The sequence below is a fragment of the Epinephelus lanceolatus genome, chromosome 24, assembly GCF_041903045.1.
Source record: "Epinephelus lanceolatus isolate andai-2023 chromosome 24, ASM4190304v1, whole genome shotgun sequence".
Classification (NCBI taxonomy): domain Eukaryota; kingdom Metazoa; phylum Chordata; class Actinopteri; order Perciformes; family Serranidae; genus Epinephelus; species Epinephelus lanceolatus.
Window position 1 is genome coordinate 12,141,876 of NC_135757.1, and position 20,074 is coordinate 12,161,949.

Here is a 20,074-nt window from a genome sequence, read left to right on the forward strand (position 1 = left end):
TCAGGTCCATAATTATTTGGACAATGATATAGTTGTCGTCATTTTGGCTCTGTACACCAGCACAATGGGTTTTAAATGAAACAATGAATACCTGCTTAAAGTGCAGACTCTCAGCTTTCATTTAAGGCTTTTTTCAAAAATGTAGTATGAACCGTGTAGGAATGACAACCATTTCTTCACACAGTCCCCCGACTTTAAGGGCTCATAAGTATTTGGACAAACTGACATAATCATCAATTAAACAGTCAGTTTTAATACTTTGTTGCAAATCCTTTACAGTCAATGACTGCCTGAAGTGTTGGACACATAGGCATCATCAGATGCTGGGTTTCTTCCCTGGTGATGCTCTGCCAGCCCTTTACTGCAGCTGTCTGCACTTCCTGCTTGTGTTTTGGGTGTTTTGCCCTCAGTTTTGGCTTCAGCAAGAGAAACGCATGCTCAGTTGGATTCAGGTCAGATGATATGACTTGACCATTGCAGAACATTCCACTTCTTTGCCTTAAAAATGACTTTGGTTGCTTTTGCAATATGCTTCAGGTCAATGTCCATCTGCACTGTGAAGCATCATCCAATGAGTTTTGAAGCATTTAATTGAATCTGAGCAGATAATGGTGCCCCAAACACTTCAGCTTCCATCCTGCTGCTCTTGTAAGCAAGACAAGACTTCACTAGAATAAATACAGAGGGTTTATCACAAGATGCAAACCATTGGTTAGCCTTAAAAATGGAAGGCCAGATTAGAGTTTGTCAAAAACCATCTAAAAAGCCTGTACAGTTGTGGAACAGCATACTATGGACAGATAAAACAAAGATCAACTACCAGAATGATGGGAAGACAAGAGAAGGAAGAAGGGAAGGAACTGCTCATGATCCAAAGCACACCACCTCATCAGTGAAGCATGGTGGAGGTACTGTTATGTCATGGCCATGTATGGCTGCCAGTGGAACTGGTTCTCTTGTATTTATTGATGATGTGAGTGCTGACAAGAGCAGCAGGATGAAAGCTAAAGTGTTTGGGGCACCATTATCTGCTCAGATTCAACCAAATGCTTCAAAACTCATTGGACGATGCTTCACAGTGCAGATGGACAATGACCTGAAGCATACTGCAAAAGCAACCAAAGACATTTTTAAGGCAAAGAAGTGGAATGTTCTGCAATGGCCAAGTCATATCATCTGACCTGAATCCAATTGAGCATGCGTTTCTCTTGCTGAAGCCAAAACTGAGGGCAAAACACCCAAAACACAAGCAGGAAGTGCAGGCGGCTGCAGTAAAGGGCTGGCAGAGCATCACCAGGGAAGAAACCCAGCATCTGATGATGTCTATGGGTCCAACACTTCAGGCAGTCATTGACTGTAAAGGATTTGCAACCAAGTATTAAAACTGACTGTTTAATTGATGATTATGTTAGTTTGTCCAAATACTTATGAGCCCTTAAAGTCGGGGGACTGTGTGAAGAAATGGTTGTGATTCCTACACGGTTCATACTACATTTTTGAAAAAAGCCTTAAATGAAAGCTGAGAGTCTGCACTTTAAGCAGGTATTCATTGTTTCATTTAAAACCCATTGTGCTGGTGTACAGAGCCAAAATGACGACAACTGTATCATTGTCCAAATAATTATGGACCTGACTGTATATATATATATATAGCTTTGGGAGACATTTGGAGACTATTAATGTTTTGCCACAAGATGGCAGCATTCACATATTAAATGAAGTTTTTATCAGCCTTTGATTCAGTTGAGAAATCCTGACATGAATCATCCACAACAAATCTATTTCACTTTACTTAAAACATAAATACAATAGCAAAAAAATGTAGAAAATTCTTTATTCTATGTTCTAGAAGTTTCCATTTGAAATCTACATTCATGCTTTTGTTAGACTGCTTAAATTTCACTACTTCACAATGACATTTTAATTAGGATTCATTTAGAAATCTACTGATCACATAACGGAGAATCATCTTTGGCAAGAACACATGAAACTGAGAAAATACAAATTCATATAATGAAACAAAAACTGCTGAAATCACACAACAGCTCATGATAAAAACAGTACAAAAAAAAAAAGTTCTGTAACACCCTCTTGATATGTTTGTAAGTAAGATGTGTACTTGTACAGCAGGTCAGTTTAGTACAACAGTATATTGTAACCATATTTAAAAATAAAAAACTCATCAATGGCAGTTTTCTAAAATTGTGTAATCACTTGTCTGTACTTCACAACTGTGGCAACTAAAGATGCAGGTATGCCTCAGATATGGCTTTCTAGTTACACTGTAAAGACCACCTGAGTAAGGGACTGTACAAAAATTATTGTAAGAGGGAGGGATGGCAATTTTGTCATTTTTCTTTTTTAAGGGAACACTGTCGAACTCTCTTGAAACACACCTAATATGATCAGTTCTGCATGTTTTCAGTCCTTGAACTCACAAACTTGATCACCTGTTCTTCCAAAGCTAACAAGCTGGAACCAAGACACATAAAGCTTTCTTTGCATTTATAACTACATAAAAAAGCAAATTCCTATACGCATAAAACAGGAAGTTAACGTTTATCAGCCCTTGGTTTAAACACTTAAATTGGCTCATATGCCGTACATTTGGTAATTTCAAATTTCACTTCTAGTTTGTGTAATAGTGGAGGACATGAAATATTTAAATGGGGTACATCATCTAAAATTCTTTACACTTTGCCTCTTTAAATTATTAATGGTTCCAGGACCTGAATAAACTCAATAATGGTTTATCACATAGAGATACTGGGTCCGCCTGAAGAGCAAAAGAGGCGGAATGCTGAATGCAGTTTCAGAATCTATCTATCATCTCAGACGATTTTGCTTGGTACTAGTTTTTCCCTAATTTATCAGCATTCAAATGCAGATACCTGTTTACAGAAACTAGCCACAATTTTGCCCAGACCTTCCTCAAGTTACTAACTGAATTGTAAACAACGAGTGGGGCATGGAAGAGGAAGTCTTGGCCTGGATATCCACTGACTACACCAAAACTCCCGAAATATCGGTCATTGCCCCCCAGAGGCTTTACTGTAATCAAACAATAACTGGTTCTGAGGTTGAGGGGAAGGTCCAAAGAAAATCTTAAGTGCTATATCGTTGGCAACTGGACTTGCTTGCGTTTCTTGAAGACGTTTCGCCTCTCATCCAAGAAGCTTCTTCAGTTCTAAATTACTGGTACGAAGTTGCACGCTATAAACCCTGTGTGGGTGGGAACCCTTGCAGAGTCGTAGGGGTCACGTGAGCTCTTAGTTTCAGAGTCGTTAAGGTCACAATGTGAGTCGTTGACCCACCTGGCCACCTGGTTCGTACCAGTCATTTAGAACTTAAGAAGCTTCTTGGATGAGAGGCGAAACGTCTTCCAAGAAATGCAAGCCAGTCCAGTTGCCTACGATATAGCACTTACGATTACCATGACCTGGATGACTGAGAATCTTCACCGAAAAGTCCAAAGAAAATATATATAATACTGGGGAGGGTCTTTTTTAAGATAAGTTTCACCTCCCTCACCAGCCCAATAATTTTCATACAGTTGCTTTTAGTTTGAATTAATGTGACGGCACATTAAATTTTCAAAGTGTTGCAAAATAAAATGTAAAACAAAAGAAGAAGAAACACTGGAGTTTCATCAGTGACAGCAAAAACAACACAAAACCATGTCTGTTGCCATTTTAGCATGTGGACAAAATGTCGCAGGCTGGCTGACAATAATCTGAGCAGCCATCTTTAAGTGCAAGAAGAGACTATATAAAAATGAAAACCTTCAACTGACAGGAATGCACAAGCCAAGAGGAAGGGTACGTCTACCTCTGCTGATGAGAGCGAAGAAATCTTATTTCAAAGACTCAGTTATGAACTTATGCAAAATTCAGCAGGTTCATTAGAAGTGTAACAGTGACAGTTTTGCATAAATTATACCAGAAGTGAATAGTGTTCGTCCTCAGCTCTGGGTTGAAGCTTCAAAAAGAGAAACAGATAACAATAAATTAAAGTCAAAAGCATAAGGAGCAACTAAATACTCATTAGTGACGATGCATAGTGCAATAAGGTCGACGACTATAGCTCTACTGGTCAAACATCTCTGAGAAACTACCAGCTGATTTGTTGAAAAGAGGCTCACATACACCTCTGAAATCTCTCAGAGATGAGCCTTCGATACATTCCAAGAGTCTATAAATCATTTATCTCATATGTGCATGCACATATGAGCTCTGCTTTACACCTTTTTTGTCTGGCTCTTCACACACACACACACACACACACACACACACTTTACAGTGTGTTTCTCACACATTACTGACATCCTCCAGCCCGTTGCGGCAGTCGTCGTCCGGCAGAGTGAAGCGGATGTGTCGGCTCTTCTCCCAGCCACGGCGGATCTGTGCAAGCCGCCGGGCCATGCAGGGCAGGAAGAGAGTCAGGCGGCCCAGCAGAACCGCCAGGGGAATAATCAGGACCAGTATGAAGGTGGGCGGCAGGTTGAAGTGGTACTGGGCTGAATCAAAGGCACGGTTCCAGCCAAAGAGGAGTGTGTGGAGGGTGGCCATGGACAAGGCACAGTAACCCAGTGTGGACTGCAGGGGGTGAAAGAAGGGCGTCACGGGTTGAAGTAAAGAATATGTACCACTACAATCATCCTGTCTTCCAAATATATGACCCACATGACTCTTCCTGTGTCCAGCCAGTCCACTACATTAGCTCACTGTGTTACCACCTACAGCAGACCCTGGGGAAACACACTGACCTACCACTCACGAGCTGACTGAACCCCACTTGTGTATGCATGTGTGTGTGCCATATACTGTCCCTACAGGCCCGCTAATTAAAAAACTTCCCAAGGTTGAGTCGCGTAGGGGCCAGGGGTTAAAAATAGCCGCATCTTCCTCTTTCACACACTGACTGGGCACAGTGGGTCACAATTATTTCCACTCGACAGGAGTGATGACTGTTTATTACAGTGCTTTCTAGGGCTGTGCTGAGGAGTTGGAAGCTTTGAATCTTCATACATGACACTGACATTCACATTTTAGATCAACTTTTAAATGCTGTGCGTCAAAGGCTGAGTATCGTTTCAAAAATGACGACACCAGTACACTAGAGTACATTAGTTTATAAAGTTTTTTCTTCTTAAAAGGCGCTGTATGTAAGAATGTGGCCAAAACAGTTACTGCACTCAAATTCAAAATACTGCCGCGAGTCGTGTCCGCCCCCCCTCCCCTACAGATTCGAGGTTGCTGGACAGCGGCACGCTGGAGACTGATTTGTTTGCCCACGGGCGGCTGCCGTGGCAGGGCCGCGCCGCCGCGTCCTTGATCTTCGGTTTTCCAGCGGACCGTTCAAACAAGTCCGGCTTCTCTGCTGATAACACTGCTGCCGGGATACAGCTGAGGAGGAGTCGGCTGCTAATGCTATGTACCGAGATACTGCTAATGCTGCTTGCCGTGCTGCTGTAGCTCAGTCGTAACTGTAACTGATGCTGAGACTCTACTGACTGTGTGAATGGTAGACGGCAGTGGGTGGCGCAACAGGCCAAAACACAAATTCAAAACATAAACATGATTTGCAGAGTGTAAAAATGTTTTTTAAATGCGAATATTCTGGCTGTACTATTGTTGTCGGTGAGATCAGTATGTTATATGAACATTATTCTTTAGTCTCTGTGACACATTAGGAGGATTTTACGACTATTTGCTTTAGATTTCTTACATATAGCTCCTTTAATTAACGTGTTCTCATCGAATGAAAATATTCTTCTTCATTCCATATTCACTGGTGTTCAGCCTTTCAAAAAAGACATTTCACCTTGGTTGAAAAACTGCTTGCGGCACACAAAGAAAGGCCCCCACCTGTTTTAACCTGGCGGCAATCTAACGGCACCATAAATTACATTTATATAACAACAATAACAAGAAATCTATTTCAGCTCTGACAGTATTACAGTAAAGTCGATCCAAAAAATACACGTTATGTATCTGCATTTGCTTCGCGTACTGTTCAAATACAGGATTTTGTTTGAGGATTTTTTATTTGTTTTAGGGTGATGACATCATGAAATGAGGACAGACATTTGAAAACCTCAATAGAAGCTTTAAATGTACAAGACATGACATCTGGTACAGCCCTGGTGCTTCCACATAAATGAAAGGAACAGCAGCAATTTAAAAAGGAAAAAGAAGCAAACTAATCATTGCTGTTTGATAGCAAGAGCATTCCCAAAGTGCATCTAGAGAACTGCAAAAGACATTCGGGGGGATTATGGCGCTTGAACAACAGACATTTTTCACAGCAGACATTTGACCTGTCACAGCAAGAAAAGGACAAATGGAACTACAAGAGCAAGTGGAGAGTGTGTTCATCAGCAGCAAAAAAGCCTTGTGGAATTTAAAGTGGATATATCTATCAACCTGTATTAATCCACTTTTGAAAACAGTCCACAACAAATGCACTCCATCTTCCTGTTTGAGTAACGTGTGCTTAACCAACACTGCCTCACTGTTTCAGAAACTGTTGGTTTGTTTTTAAATGAAACTATATATTTGTGACCTGTTTCTAAAGATTTATGTCCTCAGCCAAACCAATGGGCTGAGAGCAACAGGCTAACTGAGGAAGTTGCCAAGTATTGCTGGCTTTAGTCTTTGTGTGGACTTCGTTGACCATAACATCAGGTCTGAGATAAGGGCATGATACTCCCACAGCACATTTTTGCCATTTCTGTTCAGTAAAACTTGGCTTGTTTTATGTAATGAAGTGACCACTGTTTGCGTCATTTAAGGTTTTTTGTACACAGTTGGTTTAATTATAATAATCACTCCTAACACAAACTACCATATCTCATGTCACACTCAAAATTAAAACACTGCAATCAAATTAAGACGCCTGTAGTTCTGTTCATTTTTTTTCCAGAGCAAGAGAGAAAATTTTGTTAGATGGGTTTGTTTAAATGGGTTAACGCTTTTTACAAGCATTAACGCCTGGTTCACACTACACAACATTTTTGTCCGTTCCAACAGTCACTTTGTCACATTACGCAATTGTGGAGTCATAAAGTCAGTGCAGTGACTTGGCCGACAGACATGACACACTACACGATGGTCCACACCAAATATCCCCGGTCGTCTTTCACGACATATGTGATGTCATCAGGTTATTCTTGTCCTATTTTTATTACTTGTACTATTATTTCAGTCACTGTGTCTGTTTATGTGCCAGCTGAAATGATGTGGTAACGTAAAGAGCGCTGCCAGATACCATACGTAAACATGCAAGCCACTGAATCCTCCACAACAAGTTCCTGCAAATGTTTCACAATAAAAGCCTGTTTAGAAAATGAAGGGATTCTCTCAACCAAAGTTATGAGGGGCTTTTAATTTGAAACACAAACAGGAAGTGTTGAGTTTGAAATGACAGCACGGTGAATTAACTTTATCAAGGCAAACAGGAGTGGATAAAAAGTAAAAATATAAAAATACAGAGGTATTATTAAACAACGTCCCGTTTATTATGTAGTCTGTTTAAAATGAAGCTGGTAGCCTCTGCAGTTGTGGTGAGTAAAAGCCACTATTTTCTGATTTTCTTACTTTATGTCTGTCTCCATTATGAAATAACATTGTTTACTAGCTTGATGCTAATGGCAGTACTCATTGGGTTGATAAAGTGCCTCTCCTGTTTCAAACCATCATTTTTCTCTTTTTACTCTGTGTGGTAACATCCCTAGAGGAAATATCTAAAAGGCTGAGCTGTTGTTCACACACAGTTGTCTACGGCAGCAGACCGCTCTGTGTTCCTGTTGGTCAAAGTGATGGCTGTGACGGGAGCAGTCGTGAACGACACCATACGTCACTGCGTCGGGCTAGAATCGGGCTGATATCGTGTAGTGTGAACCCGGCATAAGTCATATGGAATCACAGGTAACTCATTCATTGGACAATTTTGTGATGTCACATTGCATCATCATCGTTACATGGACCTGCGTGGGGAAATCAAAGCGTGGTGACTGACAGCCCGTCATGCTGCACTTTACTAAACATTACTATGTGGCCATTATGTTTCACTTACTTTTTAAATATGGAATCGCTTTGCCTAATTTTTCATATATATACAGTACAGGCCAAAAGTTTGGACACACCTTCTCATTCAATGCGTTTTCTTTATTTTCATGACTATTTACATTGTAGATTCTCACTGAAGGCATCAAAACTATGAATGAACACATGTGGAGTTATGTACTTAACAAAAAAAGGTGAAATAACTGAAAACATGTTTTATATTCTAGTTTCTTCAAAATAGCCACCCTTTGCTCTGATTACTGCTTTGCACACTCTTGGCATACTCTCGATGAGCCTCAAGAGGTAGTCACCTGAAATGGTTTTCCAACAGTCTTGAAGGAGTTCCCAGAGGTGTTTAGCACTTGTTGGCCCCTTTGCCTTCACTCTGCGGTCCAGCTCACCCCAAACCATCTCGATTGGGTTCAGGTCCGGTGACTGTGGAGGCCAGGTCATCTGCCGCAGCACTCCATCACTCTCCTTCTTGGTCAAATAGCCCTTACACAGCCTGGAGGTGTGTTTGGGGTCATTGTCCTGTTGAAAAATAAATGATCGTCCAACTAAACGCAAACCGGATGGGATGGCATGTCGCTGCAGGATGCTGTGGTAGCCATGCTGGTTCAGTGTGCCTTCAATTTTGAATAAATCCCCAACAGTGTCACCAGCAAAACACCCCCACACCATCACACCTCCTCCTCCATGCTTCACAGTGGGAACCAGGCATGTGGAATCCATCCGTTCACCTTTTCTGCGTCTCACAAAGACACGGCGGTTGGAACCAAAGATCTCAAATTTGGACTCATCAGACCAAAGCACAGATTTCCACTGGTCTAATGTCCATTCCTTGTGTTTCTTGGCCCAAACAAATCTCTTCTGCTTGTTGCCTCTCCTTAGCAGTGGTTTCCTAGCAGCTATTTGACCATGAAGGCCTGATTGGCGCAGTCTCCTCTTAACAGTTGTTCTAGAGATGGGTCTGCTGCTAGAACTCTGTGTGGCATTCATCTGGTCTCTGATCTGAGCTGCTGTTAACTTGCAATTTCTGAGGCTGGTGACTCGGATGAACTTATCCTCAGAAGCAGAGGTGACTCTTGGTCTTCCTTTCCTGGGTCGGTCCTCATGTGTGCCAGTTTCGTTGTAGCACTTGATGGTTTTTGCGACTCCACTTGGGGACACATTTAAAGTTTTTGCAATTTTCTGGACTCACTGACCTTCATTTCTTAAAGTAATGATGGCCACTCGTTTTTCTTTAGTTAGCTGATTGGTTCTTGCCATAATATGAATTTTAACAGTTGTCCAATAGGGCTGTCGGCTGTGTATTAACCTGACTTCTGCACAACACAACTGATGGTCCCAACCCCATTGATAAAGCAAGAAATTCCACTAATTAACCCTGATAAGGCACACCAGTGAAGTGGAAACCATTTCAGGTGACTACCTCTTGAAGCTCATCGAGAGAATGCCAAGAGTGTGCAAAGCAGTAATCAGAGCAAAGGGTGGCTATTTTGAAGAAACTAGAATATAAAACATGTTTTCAGTTATTTCACCTTTTTTTGTTAAGTACATAACTCCACATGTGTTCATTCATAGTTTTGATGCCTTCAGTGAGAATCTACAATGTAAATAGTCATGAAAATAAAGAAAACGCATTGAATGAGAAGGTGTGTCCAAACTTTTGGCCTGTACTGTAGATATATAGATAGATAGAGATTTTTTTTTTTTTTTACGTACAGGTCAAGTGGTCAATGTTTTGCCTTTAGTGACTAAGGTAGAATCCGAGTCTATAATTGGTAAATCATGTATGACTGAGGCTCAAGCTCACAACGACACAAGTACGTCTCTGACACATGCACATAAACAAGTATGCACACACACGAACACACTGTCCTGCAGCGAGTATAGATGTGCCGGGCAGAAAGTTGCTCCTCATCGTGCCGCCTGTCAGCACATGACTAATCTGACAGCCACCGGATTAGCTGAACGGATAGATGAAAGGGAAGAAGGCAGCACCGACGGACCGCCAGTCCCGGAGAAATGAAGGCCACGATGGGGGGGACGTTAAGGAGGCGAGGAGAGCAGGAAGTGTGTGAGTCACTACACTCCTGATGGCTTTGTCACAGCCCAAGTTTAACGCCAAATCTGGGGCAGCTGCAGGAGTGCAAACACACTGTCTGTATGTGCCATGTGAACATGTTGGGGAAACAGTGTGCATCTGTCTACACATCAGCGTGATGCCTGCGTCTGCCTGTATGTTTATGTGTCAAGGGTCATGACTGTCTGTCAATCTTTGGCCTTTGTCTGTATTCATCACATATCTCCTTACCCGGTATCCAAGAGGAATAGGGACCCATGATTTTGGCAGGATATATTCAGACGAAAAAGGGTGTTTTGTTTCTTTATATAACTCACACATAACGCCTGCATGTGTGTATGTGTGTGTGTGTGTGTACCTGTATAAAGCTGAACTCTCTCCAGTTGACAGCGTTGGCCACTGAAGGCAGCGAGGTGACAGCCAGCAGAGAGAGCAGCCCGAGGGCCATGATGCCCACTGAGAGGTACAGCTCCATCCTCCACACCTCCTCGTCATTCCACAAGTCCTCCGCCCCCCCCTCCTCCATCTGGACATCATAAAATAAACAACAATATCCTCAGTGTGTTCAGAGTAAGGTATTTAGCAGACACTACATAGGTAGCAACAATCAGGTCCTCTGCTTCTTTCTCTTACCTGTTTAAAAGCCAGGAGCAGTTTGTAGCGGGCAGACTTCCTCATGGGGAGACACAGACTATAGATGGCGTGAAGACCCGCACACAGGAAGCTACACAGCCCAAACTGCTTTCTGCTGGTCAGCCACCGGTCCAGCCAGTTTGAGAAGCGATTGTACTTTGTGCCCCACCACAGCTGGAGGAAAGCGGCGCACAAACCAGGCAGATAGACCAGAGAGAGCATCACCAAGGCCACGGAGGGAAGCGTGACATTGACCATCTCGATAGGCATTTTGTAGAAAACGCTCTTCTTTGCTTTGACGTAGGGCTGCAGGACGTCGCGGAGGAAGTTGTACACGTAGAAGAAGAGGAACAGGGTCAGAGTGCAGAGGACTGGGAGGCGCCAGGAGGGAAATAGAAAGAGGGGGAGGTTTTCGATCTCCAGAGAAGAGGAGAGGAGGCCCATGTCGACAGGGACAAAGCCCATTCTACGACAGAGTTGCATCACCAAGCTCTTGGCCTTGCTGCTGTTACTGCACAGGAAAATCTGGAGGAAAAGAATTCAAATTCATTCCAGGTCAGAAGTATCACTGGACCTTCATGAATCTACACCACAAGTAGCAGTTGATGTATCCTACCTGCCTGCTTCCATCCCGAGGCCCCCTCTGGAGGGTCCAGGCTGATATGGTGTTAAACCCTTTGACGACAGTGCTCTCTGGAAACAAGTCGGCCAGCTGCTCGGCGTGCGAAGGCCCATCGCGGTTGATTCTCAGACCGTTGCTGACATCCACCAGCGTCTTTCCAGCTAGTGCCGGCTTCAACTCCACCAGCGTGGAGTGGTGCTCCGGGAACACAGCGACAAAGACAAGGTCTGCCTGGCTGGCTGCCTCCATCTGGGACGTCACCTGGAGGACAAAGACAGAAATAGCTATACTTTATATGCAAATTTTTGGCTGGTTAGCATTTGATTAGATAGAGCTACACAACCAATTACCAACAATAAAAAGGCAAGCACATACATACACGTCCACCCCATACTGTACGAACATCAGTCGCTAATTTTTCTGTGTCTCTATTGTCCCAGGTTAATTATTGTCTTTATGAATTGAAATGTATTAAAAGCATATTTTTGCGCATAGGCAACCCCCCCACCCCGAAAAAAATAGGGCTACCCAAAAAGCCAAGGTGTAATGTGAACACTTTACCATGCACTTAATGTTTTTCTTGTCAATATATCGAACATTGAATTACATAATTCTTTACATTAAATGATGTCTAAATGATCTCAGTGTTATTCCTTGTATTTTGTATTATGTATAGCAAATATGAGCTTTTCCTAGTTCCTCGATTAATTTCATAAGAAAACTGTGTGTGTCATGATGTCTAATACAAGAGCATTGCCCCAGAAGACATGCAGCTCTGACAGTTTTAGAATATGAATTGGAATATACAGTATTTAATCACATTGTCAGTCAAATTGCGAGGGATGCACTGATATTTTGATGTCAGTATGAATTATGATTCCTTCTGAGGGTGAAAATATAGAAACTTAAAAAATGTCTGTGATTGACTTTATTCTGTTCCCATACCACAACTGACTCTCATCTTTAACTGAGTTTATGTGCTGTGTATCTATTCAGACTAATAACAACAGTCATTATGCCTTGCGGATAAAGTCAGAGTAAATATATAATTATCACAACAGGGGGAGGAGGAACAAAAACACTAATTATACAGTGGTGAGTGTCAGTGTCACTGTGTGTGTCACCTCGGCCTCTTCAGGGAACAAAGCCACAGAGCGTTTGGGGTTTCGACTCCCCACCACCACTTGGTAGCCGGAGGCCACCAGCCTTCTCGCCAGCGAACGGGAGAAGTCGCCTGTACCCAGGATGCCAACAACTGGAGCGCCTGCTTCAGACATGGAGGCTTCAAGATGTCTGGAGCCTCCTCCTTGGATTAAAGGCCTTGCCATTTCATCAGGCATAATGCACTGATGAATCTACAGAGAGGGGACATGATCATTAATTTGGTTTATGTTTATTTCTATCAAAAAAAAAGCTTCCTAAGTTGCAAAAGCAAAGATCTTTAAATTCGACATTAAGATGTTGATATTAACGTATTTACTCACAGACTCTGTTAGGTGTAGACTTTACAGGCTTGTTTTTTCATCCAACATAAGACCTACAATGAAACATGCAGTTTACATGCAGTTCTACCTGCCCTTTGTGTGCTCTAGAATTTCCATTATCTCTGTGTCTCAGTCGACATGTCCTAGATCTGCACAGTAACTCAAAGCAATTGGTGGCCATCCAATAATAGACTAAAAAGTATGTTACGCACCCTGAAGACAGAAACAGTCAAATCCGTAACCAATCTATCCAGCTGGCTCAGAAAACATACCATAATCAAACAAGTCTGTTATTAATGCAAAACCTCATTTAGAAAACAGCTAATTTCGACACACCCCCAGCGCGCGGTAACGTTACTTACGTTAGCGGTGGAGATAGTAAAAATGTGCTCCTTGAAGAAGTGCTGCATTAATAGTCATCCAGCTATACGCCGAATTTACCAGAAGACCCCGACTCTTCATAAACTGTTTCAATTATTGTTGCTCAATCTACTACAGCTGACCGCTCAGCGATAAAACATTAAAATGGGAAAAATCCGTACTGACATTTTCTATAAGAAAGCAACGTGCCACCTTGCTTCTTGTCCTTGACTGAACTCGGCGGAAACTTTACGTCCGAATAAAGTTCCTCTTCTTCACACACAGGACGACACAGCCAAACATACGTTTACATTTAGATAAAATACTATCTTACATTACATAATTTAGCCTCTGTTGGTACTTTAAGCGATATTTTTCCAACTAACTTTCTGTTTTACTCACCCAGCTCGTCCGCTCTCCGTTAACTGAGCGTTTCTTCTTCCTGATAAGATGACGCACAGCCATAGCCCCGCCCCTACCACGCCCACACGTGCGCGCAGAAGATAAAACAGAGAGATTGCACTCTTCTAAAGCATTAGTAAGTACTTTAGAAGAGTGGGGAAAGGTGTAAAGCCAACAAAAAAATTTAATAAAAAAATATATATATAATAATATGGTATGAATAAATAAGTAAGTGTCCAATACTTTGATTTAAAACCAATTACATGCAAAACTAATGACACTCCCATCACATTTAGCTGTCCCTTGTATTTAGTTACAATTCACTATAGTTAGCATGCTAACACAAGATGGTGAACATGGTAAACATACATGTTAGCATTTAGCTTGAAGCAGTCTCACAGAGATTCTAGTATAGCTATAATCTCTTCTTTCAGTTGTAGCAATGGTCTGGTTGTATTTACTACACCATATTGTTTTTGGAAATTAAAAGTTGATTTACACTAAACAATAATTTAATGCAACACTAATGTTTTTGCTCCCATTTTTTTTACAGGTTTAAGTTAAAGACCTGAGACTTTTTATGCAGTCAGTAGATTATATTTCTCTCATATTTTGGTAACAAATTTGTTAAAATCATGTCATATAAATTAATCATTGATACACAGGTGTGCCTTGGGACGGTCACAATAAAAGACCACTCTAAAATGTGCAGTTTGATGACACAACACATCGCCACAGTTGTCCTAAGTTTTGAGGGAGCCTGTCATTAGCATGCTGACTTACAGGAGTATCCACCAGAGGTGTCGCGCGTGAGTTTAATGTTCACTTCACTCCCATAAGGGCCGTTTCATAGTCGACGCAAAGGAACTCGTACGGGCACACCCCCATTTATATGACAGTTCTAGTGCCCTGCACTCTAATAAAATAGCAGTACTAGCTAGCTACAGCAGTACTAGCTAGCCGGAATGTACCGGTGACTCTGCCACCCCCTATTATGCGAGCGATGTATTGCATTTCAAGCGTCACCCGCGTCGCTTGCATTCAATGTGTTGACTATGAAAAGAAGTGTGTTGCTTGCGTCGCTTGCATCTCTTGCTCGCATTGCATGCATCGATTATGAAACGGCCCTAAGACGTCTCCAATGGCATTTCCCTGAACTTGGCAGTACATCCAACCAGCCTGACAACCACAGAAGTTGGTTACGATGACAAATTGCTGTCAGGTCAATTGTTGCATCAGCTGTTAGGGTGGCTGGTCTCGGACGATCTTGCAGGTAGGGACGCTGGATGTGGACTACGGTTGTGAGGCTGGATGGATGTACTGCCAAATTAGCAGAAACAACATTGGAGATGGTTTATGGCAGTGAAATGAATATTCAGTTCACAGGCAACAGCTCTGGTGCATCAGCATCTTGATGTGCCACACCTGTCAGTGTTTTAACAAATATTGTGCACAAAATTTAAGAGAAAATATCAAGTGCATAAAAAAAAAAGATCTTTAATTTAAACCAGTGAAAAATGGGTGCAAAGCCAAGAGTGTTACATTTGAATTTTGGTTCAGTATAATTTTCATAGTGTCTCATTAGTGATAGACTTTTAATAGTAGTTCCCCCCTTGACTCCATCTGCTGCTGTTGGTGTATATTGGATAAACTGGCCTTGGGATTAGAACAAAAAAGCAAAAGCAAAATCGTGTTAAAAAAGAAGTCTGACTGCGGGTTACACACTGTCAACATGACTTCATCAAGTCTGCCTTTGCCACTTGCAAAAGGTTGAACCCCCCTGGCCCTCTGCGCTGCATCAGTGTCACCACACACAAACACATAACCCAAGCGCGCACACATACACAGTGCATATATGCCACCCTCACTTTCACTCTCTTCAGGCCATGGCCTTGTGTTTGTTTACAACCCTTGAGGTCACAGTCTTTGACAAACATGTATGATTTTGAGATTTTACATTCATAGGTATCGATTACTGGTGTCTCCCGGTGTGGTAACCCACTAATCTTACAAGTCAAATCAACTGAAGTTATTCTGATCCTGTGGCGACAGATTTCAGCTCACGACTCTCCCTGAAGTGAGCCTGGTGATCTGGACTGGAAATGTTAAACTACAGCAGCACACAGCAGGGTCTCATAACCTTTCCTGTTCTTTGATGCTGTTTTGAAGTCCATAGATTATCATTAGCCCAGCAATTAGAGCGTCGGATGGGAGATATTAAAGCAGAGCAGTGAAGGCATGGTCATAAACGGTTAGCCTGAGGTGGACAGGTACAGCTATGTTAACATCTGACAGGACTTCACTGTCACAGTGTTACATGGAGGAAGACAGTTGTTTCTGTGCTTTCAAGGGCAGAGGAGTTTTCAGTGGCCTTCATCAGGGATTAGGGACACATGTTGAGACAGGAGCTGATGTTGCAAGTTCTTACTGCTGTATTGTTGTGGCTCAGTTAAGGTTTCCCACACAGAGGTACAGTAATACTCTATGACATTTTACACTGAAAAAACACAGTATGTTTTGCTGATCTTATATTAACATGGGACACTATTCAGCTTGTTTTAAAATCATAGTAATTATCAGGTGAGGTAGGTTTATCAGTCATAGACCAATTAGAGGGTTGCAATCACCCTTTATGGTGGTCATGGGCCTCTCTTTGGTGGATTTAACAGTGCATATTTAGCAGTACTTTAAAGGTCCAGTGTGAAGGAATTAGGGGGATATATCGGCGGAAATGGAATATAACATAATATATAATGGGGATGTGCATGATTAGTCGTCTAAATGATTAATCATCCGTCGGCACCAGAAATATTAGTCAGCTAAACCAATTAGTGTTTTATTCATGTACAAGGCTGCTTAACTGTCATGCAGCCGCCCGCCACTTGTGGGTGCTACAGAGCCGTCAGACAGCAGTCCCCCTCCCCACGGTAATGCTCGAGTAGACTGGAGTTTTAAAACAGCACGGTGGGAAATTGGAGAAATGTCCTCTCGCAAAACCAGCGCAGTTTGGCAGTTCTTTGATTGAGAAAATGAAAACAGGGTAGCATGTAGGCTGTGTCGGAAAAAACTGGCATATAATCACACAACTGGAGCAATGCAACAGTCAACAAGGAAATTAGTCGCCAGGAACATCCCTGATATATAGCTTTCATTCATGTGTAATCACCTGAAACTAAGAATCTTAGTGTTTTCATTACTTTAGAATAAACCATTCACTTCTACATAAGGAGCAGGTCCTCTTTCATAGAGTTCACCATATTGTTTCCACAGTAGCCCAGAATGGACAATACAAACACTGGCTCTAGATAGGACCATTCGCGGTTTTTGCATAATTGCATTGGCCACCGTAGTTCTCTGAAACACTTGGCCCATAGGAAAAGTATCAGTTGGTGGCAACCTTATTACTGGATGCTACCAAATCAGTACACGAGACGTTTAAGTAGATCAAAAAAACATCTTGCTAATCCAGCTAAAACATTAAAATGCTACTTATGTGTTTATGCATCAATAATATTAATTATAATAATATTAAGTACTCTCAAAAGGACAATTCTGCATGAGTTTACTTTTGATACACTTTCCTGTGAATTCCTCATGCTTAACTAGGCAATTTGAATCCAGCACCAGAATGGCGGACTCCGCCACTGCCAATTCAAATCAGCTTTACAGGGATTGAAATACACTGAATAGCTATTACATAAAAAAGGCATTAAATAGCACAGTGAATGGGGTTTCATCTCATGGAAATGTAAATTCTAACTTTCATTATATTTTATTGTTAATAATTCTTTACTTTTACTTAATTAACACTTTGAATGATGGAATTTTACGTCACAGTATTTTACAGCGCTACTTTTTCAAAGCGTTTGCACTGTATGTGTGTTCTCAAATTGGTGAAGACTTTTTTAATTCCTTATTTTTTGTTTATTTGAATGTGTTTCCTTAAGTGGTGGTTCTTTGGGCCACCATACTTCTTGTCCACTTCTTAATTTTTTCTCGATTACTGCACAAAAGCACTCACAATGTTTCAGGGTTCACCTGATTAGATACCATTTAAGGCAGCTAATGATGGGCTGATTCATTTGTCTCACCGTATGGTTCGTGCGTATGACACAGCAGTCCACTAGCATGCAGCATGATTAGAAGCAGGGCAGCGCCGCAGGGCGGGATAATCTCAGCAGCTGCAGTGCATAATGTGGACAGTGTGTCGTGCATGGCTCACCATAGCCTTAAGATACAGTTCACTGTACTAATCCAGAGTAAAGGTCATTTCTGCAGTCATGTAGTGGACGCAGGGAGCAAGCACAATGTTCTTCTCTGCATGATTATTTTCAGGGTTTTGTTTTTGCAAATGATTATTGTATCCAGTGAGTTTGATTTAATTTCCAGTTTTGCCAGGACTGTCCTTTTTGACCGGGCTCTCCTGACTTGTCGTGCTCTTTCTCACCTTCAGACATGAGCAGCCCATCTGGAGCCATGTTCTGGGGAGTTAAAGCTGAGCTGAGCACGAGTTGAAATTGCTTAGGGGCTGGAGAGGGGAGGGGACGTCTTCTGCAGTGTAGGGCTTCAGCTAAGCCTTGTCTCCAGCCTCTGAAGATTTCTCAACATCGCCTTGAGCTCTAAAGCCTCTGTTGTGGATGTGGGGCCTGTGCTCCAATTCCAGGTGCTTAGTTCCCAACCCGCTCTCTTGAAGTATTTCAGGTCCTCTGGGGGGTATTTTTGAGCTTGAGGACAAAATCAATAGACGCTTTTATTTTCGATGAGCAAAGACTCTCTTCATTGAGTGTCTCAAAAGCTTGCGCTCTTTGGAAATAACCCATGAAAGGCATTAGTAATAGTCTCATTCAGCTGATGTGCTCATGGACCGCACGACGAGAACAAGTGCACCGTGGCCTCACTGGAAAACACAAAAAAGAGGCTAAAGAGGTATTTAAGACAAATCTGTATGCAATAGAGTCATGATTGTCTGTGCACAGGATGAATTTTAATTTGCTGGAGAATCGAAATTCAAGGCCCGTGGCTCTCCACCTCGTGAAACAAGACATCAAATATGTCCCTGCAGCTGGGGAGCTCGGAGCTGAAGGTGTCGACAGCCGTCAGACATCTCTGGTCCATTTCCTGCATATATTATCTGCCCCCCCCCCGGCCCGGCCCAGCCCCACCCCCACCCAGCCCTCTGTCTGCTTCTCTTGCTCCCCTTCTCTCTGCATGTGTGAGTGTATGCAGTTGGTCATTTGATGTCACCATAGTGAACCTGCCCTCAGCTATTGGCTCTGACTTTGAAAAGACCCCTCGTGGGCTGAGTCAAATATCTGGATTCATTCAGTTGCTGTGAATCTGATTTTAATCTTTATTTTTGCTTAAAAATAAAAGTTAATTTATGCCTGTTGATTTGGGGAATCTATTGGGTGCGATTATGATGAGATATTTCTGGACATTCACCACAATAATCTCCTAAACTCAAAGAAAGCGTGAGGCTGTAAAGGGATTTCATGATGCCCAAAAAGATTAAAATATTAATACATTTTAAACACTGACTCATCATAAGATTAGACGGGTTACACACAAATCCAAATCCCTTTTCTTAAAACAGAGGAATTAATAGATCTGCTTAGAATTCCCACAGGGAGAGGGGTGAATAAATTGTATGGTAAGCTTTTAATGTATTCCACCTATAGGAATACATACATAAATGTCTCTCCGTTGAGATTTATGAAAATAAATATGCACTCATTTGGCATTTTCAGGCTATGTATATATGCATGGGCATTCAAGTATACGATTGAGATTTTTTATTTTTTTAACATATAAATATTCAGTATTCTTTGCTGAATCATAATAAATATTTAGTGCATATGCTGAATAAAAATTGCGCAGACTTAAACTTTTACGCACAGGCTGCACCTGGTCCTCATGTCAAGGCAGTCAAACTGAAATGACTGACTTCCTGTTGCACATTAGAAAATAAAACCCTTGTTGACCATCTGGTTTTATGTCAGATCATAGGTGTAGATTTCAGGGTGACGCAGAGGACACGTCACTCTCAATATTTAGAACACATGCGCTATTTATTCGACAATTTGTGCTAGGTCTGGCACTGCTTGTATCTGGGTAGGTAAATCTATCACAATGCATCATATGTTATAAACTGATCGGTTTCAGAGTTAAATCTTAGATGTGATGGCCTGCTGACATCTGACTGCAAAGTCTCTGTCAGACGTGATCAGTGTGGAGCCTGAGCTTATTAAAAGTTACCTGCAGTTTTGGCTCTGACCTGCGCAGCTAACGGTGCATATTAAACACCGCAGTGTCGTTAAACAGTGCTGATGATATGCATATTCTTTTACATATTGTCTCTATGCATGAGCGCAACCCGCACTGTTTTAATTTGAAGGCCCTATATCCTATCTTCCGGTCTTAT

At 41.9% G+C, this 20,074-nt stretch overlaps 1 protein-coding gene across 2 annotated transcripts; it reads right to left on the reverse strand.

Annotated features, from left to right (window-relative positions):
- Nucleotides 1-2,351: 2,351 nt before the first annotated feature.
- On the reverse strand, nucleotides 2,352-13,704 carry LOC117250082 (metalloreductase STEAP3-like). 2 transcript variants are annotated; one of them, XM_033616073.2, is made up of 7 exons: nucleotides 13,654-13,704; nucleotides 12,892-12,944; nucleotides 12,532-12,762; nucleotides 11,402-11,668; nucleotides 10,786-11,310; nucleotides 10,511-10,678; nucleotides 2,352-4,595 (listed from the first exon to the last, which is right to left on the reverse strand). In XM_033616073.2, exons 3-7 carry the CDS (start codon nucleotides 12,745-12,747, stop codon nucleotides 4,308-4,310), a joined length of 1,464 nt encoding a protein of 487 aa, XP_033471964.1. In that variant the 5' UTR covers nucleotides 12,748-12,762; nucleotides 12,892-12,944; nucleotides 13,654-13,704; the 3' UTR covers nucleotides 2,352-4,307. The 2 variants fall into 2 exon arrangements, with proteins under 2 accessions (XP_033471964.1, XP_033471967.1); XM_033616076.2 differs by lacking the exon at nucleotides 12,892-12,944 and having other exon boundaries at nucleotides 13,654-13,693.
- Between the last annotated feature and the right edge of the window lie 6,370 nt (nucleotides 13,705-20,074).

Coding starts and splice junctions, on each gene's coding strand:
- LOC117250082 (XM_033616073.2), bottom strand. CDS start 12,747: ATGCCTGATGAAATGGCAAGGCCTTTAATCCAAGGAGGAGGCTCCAGA. Junction 11,311..11,401: donor CTCGGGATGGAAGCAGGCAG/GTAGGATACATC, acceptor CTTTTCCTCCAG/ATTTTCCTGTGCAGTAACAG. Junction 4,596..10,510: donor GAGAGTTCAGCTTTATACAG/GTACACACACAC, acceptor CACCCCCTGCAG/TCCACACTGGGTTACTGTGC.